Below are 14,238 nucleotides of genomic sequence, written 5' to 3' on the forward strand. Positions count from 1 at the left end.
ATATATATATATATATATATATATTATTATTATTATTATTATTATTTTTTTTTTTTTTTTTTTTTTGTCGTGCATAAACAGACATTCAGGCTATGCTAGTAAACAACACAATCAAATACAGAAGAACATTTGTTGTTAGCATGCAGCACCTAGGAGATGAATGAGATTCATGCAAGACTGAAAAATATATACTTTTTACCAAGATGACTTTTAAAAGAAAGAAACGTAGCTGTTGACAATACAAGAATGGTTTAGTATAATATGATTAATATCACGGCACATAAAATGTTCTACAGGAAGTGTTCTTACAGGAGGTGCACAGCCAGAATAAGCTTGGAGAATGTTACATAAACACACACTGAGATATATTACAGAATATATTTTCTTAATAGCATTTTTTCTTCTATTCTCTTACAAGATCAATGCCAAGCTAAACCTTTCAGCTAGTTCTATTTAAAGGTGAAATGTGTAATTTCTGCATTAATAGCACCACCAAAACAAATGCAACTGCTACAACATACACATGCATACTGAATTAGTATGTGGACATGCTGCCGCACAATTAGACATTACAAAGAGTGCCCCAACAAAGAAGAAAACACAACACAAACCTCCACCAAGCGGATCTATCGCCAAGACTTATGTACTGCTGCTACTCTGCAGAGCCATGTATGCTAGCTAGGTGTGCCTTGGACACTGGCCAAATGGCATAATGCTAATGAACTAAATTTCTATGTGTGTATCTGTCTGCTTTGCCGAATAACTTAAATGGCTAGTGACCTGATTTGTAATGTGTACCTAAACCAGGAAAGTCCAGAGCTTATTTAACTAGTGGCTTAGACTAGCTATGTGTGGATTTATTTAATCTAATGACCTAAGATAGCGATATGTACCAGCCAGATTTGGCTACGGCTTACCTTGTTAAAGATGCACTTCTATGTGTCATGACCAAAAGCAGACCTTACTGTGCAAGCTGCTAGTAGATAGCCCTTGCACCACCTGAACAAATAGCATTTTCAGAGAAAAACCTCTAGCTGCGCACTGCAGTGAAACTGGCTTATCTGCAAAACTCAACCATTAAATGTTAGACAAAGAAAGAGACCCAAATTGATTGACCACTTGCTTACAAGTCAAAGGACTAATCAGATTACAACATACGAAATGACTGGCTAAAAATGTCATGTGTGAGTAAGACGATTGGCTAACAGATAACAAGTTGCGCCACATAGTGTTGCATGGCTAAACTTTGGTCATTTGTCTCTGAACATTAAGCTGGGATAGGAGAAAGTATATTAACAGACTTTATTTATTTATTTATTTTTTATCCCCTTTTCTCCCCAATTTGGAATGCCCAATTCCCATTACTTAGTAGGTCCTCGTGGTGGCGCAGTTACTCACCTCAATCTGGGTGGCAGAGGACAAGTCTCAGTTGCCTCCGCTTCTGAGACAGTCAATCCGCACATCTTATCACGTGGCTCGTTGTGCATGACACCGCGGAGACTCCCAGCATGTGGAGGCTCATGCTACACTCCGCGATCCACACACAACTTACCATGCACCACATTGAGAGTGAGAACCACTAATCGTGACCACGAGGAGGTTACCCCATGTGACTCTACCCTCCCTAGCAACCGGGCCAATTTGGTTGCTTAGGAAACCTGGCTGGAGTCACTCAGCATGCACTGGATTCAAACTCGCGACTCCAGGGGTGGTAATCAGCGTCAGTACTCGCTGAGTTATCCAGGCCCCCATTAACAGACTTTATTAAATTATTCATTAAATTATACACTTAAGGAATGTCATAATCATGTCATAAAATCACACCTCAAACTTCCGATTCTCTGTACAACAGCACTGCTTACAAATACCATTAGCATTTAGATATTTATAAGATTTGTACTCTTGCAATTTACAAAACTAGCCCAAACTAACTACAATGGTTATGTATTTGAAAGTGTATGATTTAACAAAACAAAAAATGTCTCTTGTGTTCTGAGACGTATTTGCATGATAAAGTTATAATGTGCTTCTGCATTTAACAACAGTGAAACATGTTGGATAAGCTCCCATCTTAGTCAGGCTTAACCAAGCGAGAAATAAAATGTCGTAAATGTAGCGCAATAATATTTCAATTGACTTCGACAGAAAGGTGCTGCATGACCAATTTGCTGTAATTATATAATCCTTGGTGGTACAGACAGCTGTGTTTTATGAGCAAAAGAAGTTGGAAAGTAAACCACACTCTTTTGCCAATACTGCTATTGCAAACAAGAGCAAGTTCAGTTTGAAAAAAGCTCTCAATAATTTTCTCAATAAACTATATTAGAATATAACACACACCCGAAACTCAAAACATCATGGTCTTGAAAAATTGTCCTTCAATTCAACAATCCCCGAAGTTCACTGAGTAATTTTATGTGTGATATAAATCCCTAAAGGCCTTGGTATGATAAAAAAGTATGGTTAAGTTCACATGTGCCTGACCTTGAGCATTGAATTGGAACAAGTTGGGCAGGGTGTGAGTGGCACTCAGACATTTACTGAAGTATGTAAAATGAGAGGAGTAGACGACTGCGTTTGAATGAAATCTCTTTGTTTTAGTGCTTCAACTTATCTTATAAAGGACAAGAGGCACGGGAAAGAACAAGAGACCTTTCTCCTTTGGGTATAATAAATGTCATGGCACACTTCAAACAGTCGATTAGCAGTTTCAAGATGTTACAGCCGGCTCAGTACCTTTGGTTGTAACAAAGTATTCCAAAAATGTATAGACAAAAAAATGCCCTTTTCTTTTATTGCCAATAGTCTTGTTCATTTGCACGCAATGTTTGCGTTGTTTTAGTGCTAGATTAAAAGGAATTATTTAAAATCAGGCAAATAGTGCTGATTTGTGAGAATAAGGTGCAATCTATATTGAGTCTAATTTACATCAAAAGGAAGAGTAATTTTTTGCACTGAAAATAATGACAATGACTTAAATATTACTTCAATTACTTCAGTGCGTTTTGCCACCTGCTTTAGCTGGATTGTGGGTGGTTAGTGAATAAGACATAGGTTTTTGCGCTGAGATACAGTACGCAAAAGTGGCACCACGATTTAGTGCTTTCATATGTGTCTTGTCAAAGTAATTAATGTGCTGTCCATTTGTTGCTAAATGGTTTTGTCATTCGACATAAATAACTACAAGAGCATGTAGAGGTGGTAAGTTTGATGAAACAACTTTATAATCAAAGTAGAAAAAAAAGTGATGGCTATAAGGTTCTGAGAGTATGGGGGCGATGAGCAATGTGAATTTGGCTTTGAATGGGGCATCGTGGGCACATTGTATCTTTGATGAGAGTGAGTATGACATGGTCAGATGTGGCTGACAAGCAGAGCAAAGCAGCATTGAGGTGACACTCTAATGAGTCACCCAATCAGACGTGGCGGCAGTAATGACACATCCTATTAGAAGTGAATGGTGAATAGGGCTCACTGCACACAGTGTGCAAAAGAACATGGGGGTGACTGCATATGAACTTCAGTCTTCATATTAAAGTTCCTCGAGAGGAGACAACCTCCCTCGGGGTAATTGAAATACATGTGCTTTCATAACCTTCACCCTCTGCGACTAACATGATGATATCTCATGGAATGTTCTCAGATTTTCTGCTGTCCATCATTTACTCACTTTAATGTAGTTTCAAACCCGTATGACTTTCATTTTTGTGCAAATTATCCCTTTAATAACATGCACATATGCCTTTAAAAGTTATTGTTCTCTCCTATATTATGGCTTATCTTGTCATAGATGAATCTGATTTTTAATTCAAACATTCTGACATATACAGAGAATAGACGCCAACTTTTAATTCTAATTTTTAGAGCCTCTCAGAGGTGGAGACAACAATGACAAAGACATGTCTATGTCCTATGCATGCCGTAGCATATTCTGAACACTATTTTAGTCAGACACAACAACAACAATAATGTGACGAGCCAACTATTCTCTGTCCTTGTCCAATACAACAGTCCTCTTGAAACTTCAAAGCATTTAATATAGAATAGTTTTGTTACTACCTGGGTAGACAAATGATTGCATGGTGCCGCTGGCATTTCCTTCCAACAGCAGTTTAGCTGAATGGCCGAAAACTGATTATACACATTTCAATCTGACCAATTTAATGTAAAAGATGTTTAAATGTTAATAAGATACGCTTAACAAACTTGTGTTGTCTCAACCATTTTGAAGTAGCCCCTAGGCAGAGCGAAAACCTGTGACTTTTGCAGCCTTTTTTCATAATCATAATTCTACAATGGCAAGGCAGTAATTCTATAGTCAGTCTATGATGACAGGCAGACTAACACTGTAAAATCAAAATATAATATTTCTCAGTGATTAATCCCTTTAAGATGTGATTTCCATAAATAACACATGAAAACAGTCTGATGTCTTTAAATGTAAGAAAAAATGAAAAGAACCTGATGGTGGGAAGGAATATAGATTGGGGGAAACTTCAGCTGAGCTTAATTCATATTTAAAGACTTTCTTTATTACATCTTTAATAGCCTTTTTTGCTGGTACCCCTCAACTTTTGGCTCCCAGCACAGTTTAATTCACCTCCCATTGAGTTGAATGGCTCAGAGGTCTCAACTTCAGACTTTCGTTTTTCATCTCCTCTCTTTCTGCCGGAGCTTTTATTGCTCCTCAGCTTTTCCTTGGAGAATTAAAGCCACCATATCGGTCCACAAAAAACTCCAATACGAGTGCATAAAACGCATGAGGTCAAAGAGATTTACTGCTTGGAGTTTAATATTATGGCAAACTGAAAAACTACTGAAGATGAACTCTCACTGAATGTGGGGTGGCCATATTGTGGTTGTCCAAAAAGAAGGAGTGGGGGGTATTGGTTATATTCATGAAATGTTTTAGTACAAACAAAGTACTTTCAAAGTGTGCACACGCTGCTGCTCTCAGCCAGAATAGACCTTATTCACAGCAGTGCATCTTTGATTTTTGACAGGAATGACAACGAGGCTGTGAGGGATAGGCGTACAGTCTCTTCTATGGGTTGAACAGTTGTTTAAAGTGTTTTTGGATCGTTCTGCTGAAGAAACATTGAAAACATATCTTTCCAAGAAATTTCAGTAGATAAAAAATCCCAGACAACATAAGTTGAGGAAAATTAAATGTGAGCTTTTTGATAGCTTTATACAGTGCATGTCAATGAAGAGACGGTAAGTTTGTCCCCCACAGCCTCGTTTTCATTCTCGTCAAAAATCAAAGATTGGTGCTACTGTGAATAAGGTCTATCATCACATAAGGGCATGCAAATGTGTGAAAACTGACGCATAGTACCAGATAAACAGAAAGTATGACAGTCCTAACTGTAGCAATATGAAGACGAAGCCAAATCCCAGAGATTTTTAGCCAATTTTGAAATCCCAGAAATAAAGCAACTTGTTCTGTACAATATCACTCAGGTTGATGGTCTGTTTAGCTGAAATGCCCAAATATGAAGACAACTCTCACAGATTTCACTTTTAAGCTCAGGATAACTCTCAATATATGTCATAACATTAAGAGGATTAAGGTTTGAAAAAAAAAAAAAAAAGATCATGATGTTTGTCAAAGAGTGATGCACTGGTCACATTATGGTTGATGAAATGCCTATGTATGCTCTTTCTTTGTAATTTGAGTAGGCTTTTCTTTTAAAGGCTATGTGGCATATGATATTGATTTGCATGTCATTAAGAGGTGTATTTTCTTTAACAACACAAACAAATGTATTTAAAAGAAGATATATCTTTAGTAATCTAACTGTAAGATCAAGTCCTAATCATTTAATTTCTATCCTTCAGAAAATGTTTATCATTCTTGTTTTCTAATGTAGGGACAATCTAGGAAGTATTGATAGACCAATAGATAGGACAGGCTGAAAAATCTGCTTATTTTTGGACATATATTTGCATCAGCCAATTACCATGTCTGTCTGGCCGATTACCAGAAGTGTTAGTTGACCACATGTTAGTTCCAAAATATTCCAACATCATTGTGAATGTACAATAAACTATTCTTGTTTTGAATTTTTCCTAAATATTTTGTAAAATAAGAAGGGATGTACCGATACTGAAACTGGTATCGGAATCGGGTCCAATACTGCGCTCATGTACTTGTACTTGTGCTTGTAAAAATGCTCAAATACCAAAAACTGATACCATCTGACGTACCAATGTCATTGTGTAAATATTTATTAAATATAATAAATTGATTAAAATCACACTATGTCCTAGTGAGATTATTTAACTGCAAGAGCTGTGATTTAATCAGATAAATATATAGTTTGCATGTGCTGCGCGCTTCAAATGTAAATGCTTGTGAATGTGTGGTGCCGGTGTTGTGCCAACGGTGGCTGCTCATACCTTTTAGAGCTCCTTAGCTCATACACAGAAAACACCATAATGAGCATCACACACTCTGTTTGTGGCAGATGACAGCAAGCAGAGCGCTCTGTTATGCAGCACTTCATTTGATAAAGATAATACAATATTATGTTGAAAGATTATTGTTACATTTTCATTTATTGTTTCATAAATTTTTAATGAATTCATTTATTTAAACACCATTTTGATGATGAAATTAAAATAAACTTTTTTTATTTAAGAATTTAATTAAGAATAAATAAAAATAAAATAAAAATAACAGGCCTGGTATCGGCGAGTACCAAAAATAAAGTATCGGTACTTGTACTCAATCTAAAAAAATAAAAAAATAAATGGTATAGGGAAATCCCTAAATATAAGTGTTAATTTCATTTCAGCAATTGTATGTAATTTTGTATTTATTTTTTTTTTTTGTCATCATTAAATTGTATTATGTACAGTATATTGGCATTATATTGGCCATCGGTCACCTTGGCCTTTATGAATCAGCAACTGAAACCCATATTGATTATTAAGAAGTATAACAATAAAATAGTATAATAATGATAAAATTTCCAAACAAAAATATACTCAAATCCATGCACATTGCGACATATGGTGACCCATACTGACTGTCAAACATTATGTCAGATAAAATTTAATGAACTATCCTTGCTAGACGACACCACAGCTCTCCCTGTTCCTGTTTGGGTTAATGAGTAATCGAAGCCAAATTAATTCATGGTGAATTTCTAAATTGAAGTCTGTGAGTTTCCATTACAATTAGGGTTCCTCTGTTTCTGAAGTGTTCCTTCGACATGCCTCAAAGAGCAGCAAATATTCAACCTCCCCTCACATTTCTCTCATCTGGGGAGACAAAGCTAATTTTCCTCTGCCTTCAAGGATTTAAATAATAATAATACACGCGAACCCTAACCCTCTCATTCTGTTGACGATGAGAAGTAAAATTAAAACACACAGGCTAGACGAGAAAAGGCATATCTCATATTCCCTTGGCTCTAATTCGACAAGAACTGGGTCAAGCTAGGAGAAATTTAATTTGAACAGATGTCAATTAATACCCATTATGTCTTTACTTTGAAAAGCAGAATCCTTCTTGCAATCTTTTAATGCCTGCACTCAACTAGAGATTTATTTAGATCCTCTGTGATTCTCTTGTCTTCAGAAAATAAGTTTTTACCTAAGTTTTTAACCCTTAGATGAAAGCAAACAAATAAAGCTTTACAGAATGCGCATATGTACTACAATGTACAAATCACTTGCTTTGAATTTGCTTATAATTCAGGTCAAATCACATTGCCAGACCATCTAAAGGTCGTAATAGACAAAAAAGCACTTACTTGAGTGTGAACTGCTCCACAGTAGAATTTGGGACCAAGAACAGAAAAATGTTGAGGGTCTCTCCTGGTTTTAATGGCTTCTCTGGAAGCCTCAGGAAGAGGTTCTTGTCAAGCTGTTTGTCCACCACCAGTTGTTCCTGACTTGCCTGGTACAAACTGATGCTGCCAATACGAAGAAGGGGTTGTTGGGATGATCCCTCCCCTCTGGACGCCCCACCTCGATGGGGGTAGCTTTCTCCGCACTCATCATTGCTGTCTGGATCATGCAGGGTATAATAAAGCTCCACTTGAAGGGTCTCCCCACTCAACTCAAGCCCATTTGTCCCTGAGGACTTTCTGCGACCCAAAGGTGCTACATTAACATTAAACCATGTGGAAGGGAGATCTAGTTGGGCCAAGCACTGTGCCAGATTCCCTTGAAGTCTGCAGGACGTTTTGATGTCCCGAACATCTCTAAAAGCATGCAGTCTCACGCATGGAAGCTTGTCCTGAATCTTGAAGTCATCCCAGTCCCGCCCTGCGATATAGAACAGCACCTGAACCAACGGGTTGCTAGCAAAAACCCTAGAATGCACAATAAAGGCCCGGACCTTCCAGTTGACTGTCAGTCTTCCAGGAATGTCCAAAGGACTTGATGGCTGTAGTAGGTCCTTGGAGAGTATCTGGTCTTGTGTGAAGGGCCCAAGTGAGATGTTGACTGCAGGCAGCTCCTTGGTCTGGAAGACCACGAAACTCTCTGAATGCTGAAGAGGGTGGCCACGTGGGCTGCCATATGTTGGTCCTCGGGTCTCCTGAAGAAAGAAGGCCAGCTGTGTGTTGGATAGCTTAAAGTTGGCAGGGAGGTACATTTCTGGTGGGCTGGAAGTTGCACTAGGAACAGGGGCACTGAAGAGGGCATCAGAACTGGTAGGGGAAATTTTACCAGCAACTGCAAAGGCAGAGAAGAGGAAAGATTAGATTTAAACATGCACTTACAGCCACTGGTAGTCTGATGGTTAATGATCTGAACCTGTGTATGTGAGAGGAGTGGAGTGTCAGCAATTTCCCCTCTCCGCTCGAAGCAATCTGTAATCACTCCGCTACAGGCCCACTATGAGTTTTCTATTTCTTGCTCATTGCTCACTGACAGCTCAAAGTTCACTCCATAGCAAAATTTGTGAGAAAGGCTCCATTGTAATGTTTTTCATTTATTGTTTTTAACCCTATGAGGCCTGGTGTATCATATTTAATACGCAATTTTCTAATACCTCAACATCATCAACGTGATCAATATATAATTCTGAAAAACCTGTTGTATACATGTATACAGCCTCCTGATGAATTATCCATGCTTTTCAGGAAGTAGAAGGTCTTGTTTATTTTGTTGTTTTTTTTTTTGCATTTTCTCCATTTTTCTCTCTAATTTGGCATGCCCAATTCCCAATGTGCTCTAGGTCCTCATGGTGGCATAGTGACTCGCCCCAATCCGGGTGGCGGAGTTGCCTCCGCATCTGAGACCATCAATCCGCACATCTTATCACGTGGCTTGTTGAGCACGTTACCGTGGAGACCTAGCACGTGTGGAGGCTTCATGCTATTCTCCACAGCATCCACGCACTCATCACGCACCCCACCGAGAGCAAGAACCACATTATAGTGACCACGAGGAGGTTAACCCAATGTGACTCTACCCACCCTAGCAACCGGGCCAATTGGTTGCTTAGGAAGCCTGACTGGAGTCACTCAGCACGCCCTGGATTTGAAGTAGAAGGTCATGTAAAATCAGTTCCAAAATGGCTGCCTCCATGTCATGATACACAGCTTTTGCTGGAAAATATTTACTGATTTTGATAAAGTAATGGCAATAAAATGTATATTGTTACTTATATTTCAAAATGAATGTCTACTGGACTGAAGCAGCTTATGCTTACTTAATATTTTGTACATTATGTTATAGAAAAAGCATGTTGAAAATGTATCAAATGTGATACAGCAGGTATTTGAGGTATATTTTTTGCCATTCTCTCAATCATTATTGTATTGCATTTCATGATGTACTATTCCCACCACGATAAAGCTGTCCAGGTTGTTGTCCAAAAACCTGGAAGAGAATTTGCATTTTCAAGCCATGGGTTCCCTCTGGATTTTCCTATGGGTTTTTACAATGGCAGTTTTGGATTTATGAGTAAAATACGGACTGTGGTAAACATTACTTGAAGATACGTTTTGTTCTACAATATAAATTACACACGTAGTCATAACCCAAAAGGTGAATTTTGAAGCTGCCAAGTTTTTGAAAAAAGTATGTTGCTAACAAGTTGCTAGATAAGAACTACTACAGTTTACAGTTTAATCAGGCACCTACACGCATATGCTTGTGGTAGTTGTAGTCATTTTTAGGAACTTGTTAGCACTGTTTTACATAATGTACATTATTCCAACTATTCCAACTCATTTATGTATTTATGATGGCTTTGTGTCATACTTTTGTTTAATCGATGATTATAACTAGCTGTGTTACTACCAATAGTGTACCCAAACATAGCTAGTTTTGAACCTGAAGGCTAATTTTATTCTATATTATCTTTTAGTGATATTTAGAGGAGCTAGCAAATGCTAGCTGTCTAATCAGTCAAATCTACAATGACTTACTGTGCATGCACTACAATGTTTGTAAACAATGGGATTAGTCTATGCATACATAAATATGAAGACAAAAGACAAGGGACAAATGCAATAGCACTCTATACTCATCTCACTCACACAAAAAAAACATAAATTCTACATTCACTGAGCACTTTAGTAGGAACAATTAGGTCCTAATAAAGTGCCCCACGTGGTCCTCTGCTGTTGTAGCCCACACGCTTCAAGGTTCAATGTGTTGTGCATTCTGAAATGCTATTCTGCTCACTACATTTGCAAAGAGTGGTCATTTGAGTGATGGCCTGTTCACTCCAAACCTGTTTTTTCGGTGCGATTGTTCGTCCCGTTCAACTTTTGAATGGTAACAATGGATTCCTATGGTGCTATTCACAGCGGGTCCGTCAAATCGTCCGGCAACAATCCAAGGTTTGTTTTTGAAGGAGAGTGGTCAAATTTTTTTCTTCAGACTGCCATGAAATCTGACTGACCAATGAGAAAAGAGCTTTTCGTAATTTTTGATGCAGTTGCTAAATCCAGCACGTTGGTGGCGCTAATCAATTGGCAAACACCAGCATTGATGTGCAGATGATACACACTGTGAAAATTATATACTTACAAATAAATAGTTGCAGTTCATGAACGCTCTGTACTGCACACATAAACCCAGTCTGTTTTTGAAAGTCTGCTTATGGTGTTTTGTCTTAATGTATATTATTTAATATGTATATCAATGTCACTGTACATTCTCATGGCATTAAAAATAGCAGTGAGGTTTGGCAAGTTCGTTTGCACTAAGCTCATAGTAAAATATCCCATAAAACAAAATTGTTACATGCAGTGTTTTAGACAAACAAATTGCAGAACCACACTGCTATTTTTATTGCAAAGACAATATAACAAAGTATTGCAATAATTTAAATAAAGAAAAGACCGTGAGCAGTGTTTTCTTTTATATATTATTTTTAGTATATGCATCATATTTTATGTTATACCCTTTTATTCTCAATGAACATTATTCCACGTGTATTTATATCACTGTATCTTGTGTTATATTATCCAGGCATTAATTCAGGCATTATAAAAAGAGAAGTTGAGTTCGGGAGTCTTGCATATAGACCTACTTGTAGCAAAATACATGTGCAAATAAATATGAAAAAGCACTTTTTACTCATCTCACTCACATTAAAAAAACACAAATTATATACTCCTCAAAATGAAACCCCATGGAAAGAACATAATGAAACACTTATGCCAAAGTGGGTAAATAAATGCTTTAACAGTGTTCAGTATATTAATCTCTAACTGCTTAAGGGTGCAGACAGGAGACTGTTATGACAACAGCACCGCAACAGTGCTACCTACTGTACTGAAATCCTTTTTGGTTTCATTTTCTTCCATCAGACATTCGTCTAGCAAAATCTTCACAGATTTGGTGTGAACAGGCATTAACCGTAGCTTTTCTGTCTGCACGAACCAGTCTGGCCATTCTCCATTGACCTCTCTCATCAACAATTCATTTCTATCCACATAACTGCTGCTCACTGGATGTTTTTTGTTTTTGGCACCATTCTGAGTAAACTCTAGAGACTGTTGGTATACATTACTTTAAGATACTTGGAAGTTTTGTTCTACAATATAAATTACACACGTAGTCATAACCCAAACGTGAATTTTGAAACGTGAATTACTCAAACCAGCCCGTCTGGCACCAACAATCATGCCATGGTCGAAATCACTGAGATCAACTTTTTTCCACATGCTGATGTGAACATTAACTGAAGCTCCTGATCCATATCTGCATGATTTTATGCACTGCACTGCTGTCACACGATTAGCTGATTAGATAAATTGCATGAATAAGTAGGTGTACCGGTTTTCCTAATTAAGTGCTCAGTGAGTGTATATCCCTCAAAATGCATTATAAACATGGAAAGAAAATAATGAAACAGTCATGCCAAATTAGGTAAATAAATGCCTTAACTGCATTAAATATATTAATCTCATGCATTGACAGCGGAATGCTTAAAGATACATGCATGTATCCATGTTTGCAAGGTGTTAATTATAATAATCCAATTGGAAGTAACTAGTAACTCACTATTTGACTATTATTTTAATTGGATAGCTTCTTACTCTTACTCAAGTAATTATTAACATTAGTACTTTTACTTCTATTTGAGTAATTATTTCCCAAAAGTATTAGTACTTTTATTTGAGTACAGTTTTTGGCTACTCTACCCACCTCTGCAATTAAAGCATGCAAGAGTGAATGTTTTCCAGCTGAACAGCCTCGGATGATACAGACTCATCTAATTTCAAATAATGAGCAATGAATTCACATTGTGAATACATTGGCCTAAACAAAGAGGGTAAAGGTGGTCATCCCTAACAGAGATTCTCCATGTGTAGCCGATCGGAGTGAGGTGAGATATCGAATAGCATGCAGAGGTTTGTCCGATAACATATTGGACACAGAAGGCACCACTGATCACTATCTCTAGGGCTCCTAAGATTAACTACCTAAGATTATATGCCAAATCGATTGCTCAGAAACTTCAATACCCTGATCATAATCTGCCTGTACTGGAGATAAATGGAAAAACTTTAACAGTAACCCTTAATTTTCAAATGCAAAGTTGACCAAGATTAAAAATAGTAGTATACATCTTTTGAAGCAAACAAAAAACATAAAGAGAGACCACCTGATGTTATTAGAGGACACAACCAAACTTGTGTTGTTTTCCTGAAAGCTCTCTTCATATGCACTCTGTTCAGCTATGAAATCTGCCCTTATAAAACAGTGGAAAAAATAAAACATACTTATCATAATGACAAGGCATAGTGAACAGAGAATCCATGGCATATCCACTTGAACAACCAAATGTCCCATATTCCACCAATGATTCGCATTTAAACCTGGTACTTTACTTGAATCACTTTTCAGGTGACACACAAAGAGTTTTCGCAAAGCTGAACTGTGGAAAAAGTTGGTAGCTGCAGAAGCTCAGTTCAAGCTTTCAAATCCTTTGAATGTTTCAAAACATAGCAGCACAAGAGTAGCATCATCTTTAGTAGTGATCCAGCTGTATCCAGAACATGCTCAAAGATCTGAGAGAAACTCAAGCCTGATGGGAGGCTTCAGAGGTACCTCCTGCCCTCCAGCATGATTGGAGACCACACGAACAGTGCGTCTATCCTCTGTAGTTCCTGTTTGAGTGTGACTCCTCCTCACAGATCGTGTTCCCCTCTCACAGCTCGAGACAAAGCCTAGACACCGCCCTGTCTCACCACACCTCGTCCCAAACTGTAATAAACACTTTAGCTCTCATTCACAGCCGGCGCAAAAGCACTCCTCCCAGGACACCAGTGTGGCAGACTACAAACTACCCTATAACATTCATCTTCTCCCATTGGACATGTTGAGGCAGACTCTGACTGTGTGTGTGTGGGTGTGTGTGTGTGTGTGTGTGTGTGTGTGTGTTCGCAAAGCAGCATGTGAAAGAGTATATTTGTAGGGGGGCTGGGTTTGGGGGAGGGATGCATAACTTGAGCGCCTTCAGGCAAAGAGTGGGGGATTAGTGGGAAGATCACTGACGAATTAGCTGTTGTCCTATCGTCATCCAACGGCCTCTGGAAGATTATTCTAAATGTGGTGGGGGATGGGGGTGGAAGTTGGTGCTGGGTTCCACAGACTTTACATTCATCCAGAGACTTATCTAAAGCTGAGAGAAAGAAATATATGATATGTCGGAAGATTCTCTGTGCCAAGCTATTTTACAACCACTAGGGATGAGAAATGTAAGGAATTTAATGTTCCGATTCCACTTCACTGGTTCTGGTTCTGGTTTCTTAA

The 14,238-nt window shown here is 38.0% G+C and overlaps 1 protein-coding gene across 1 annotated transcript in view; it reads right to left on the reverse strand.

Moving 5' to 3' along the window:
- Window positions 1–13,599, reverse strand: part of LOC127418278 (transmembrane protein 132E-like) — a 120,259-nt gene extending 106,660 nt beyond the window's left edge. The window contains exons 1-2 of the mRNA XM_051658798.1: window positions 13,206–13,599; window positions 7,764–8,691 (exon numbers count right to left, since the gene is read on the reverse strand). Of these exons, the coding sequence (XP_051514758.1) occupies window positions 7,764–8,691; window positions 13,206–13,275 (998 nt within the window). The 5' untranslated portion in view covers window positions 13,276–13,599. The remainder of the gene's footprint in view (window positions 1–7,763; window positions 8,692–13,205) is intronic.
- Between the last annotated feature and the right edge of the window lie 639 nt (window positions 13,600–14,238).

Source organism: Myxocyprinus asiaticus, chromosome 3 (genome assembly GCF_019703515.2).
Source record: "Myxocyprinus asiaticus isolate MX2 ecotype Aquarium Trade chromosome 3, UBuf_Myxa_2, whole genome shotgun sequence".
Taxonomy (NCBI): Eukaryota; Metazoa; Chordata; class Actinopteri; order Cypriniformes; family Catostomidae; genus Myxocyprinus; species Myxocyprinus asiaticus.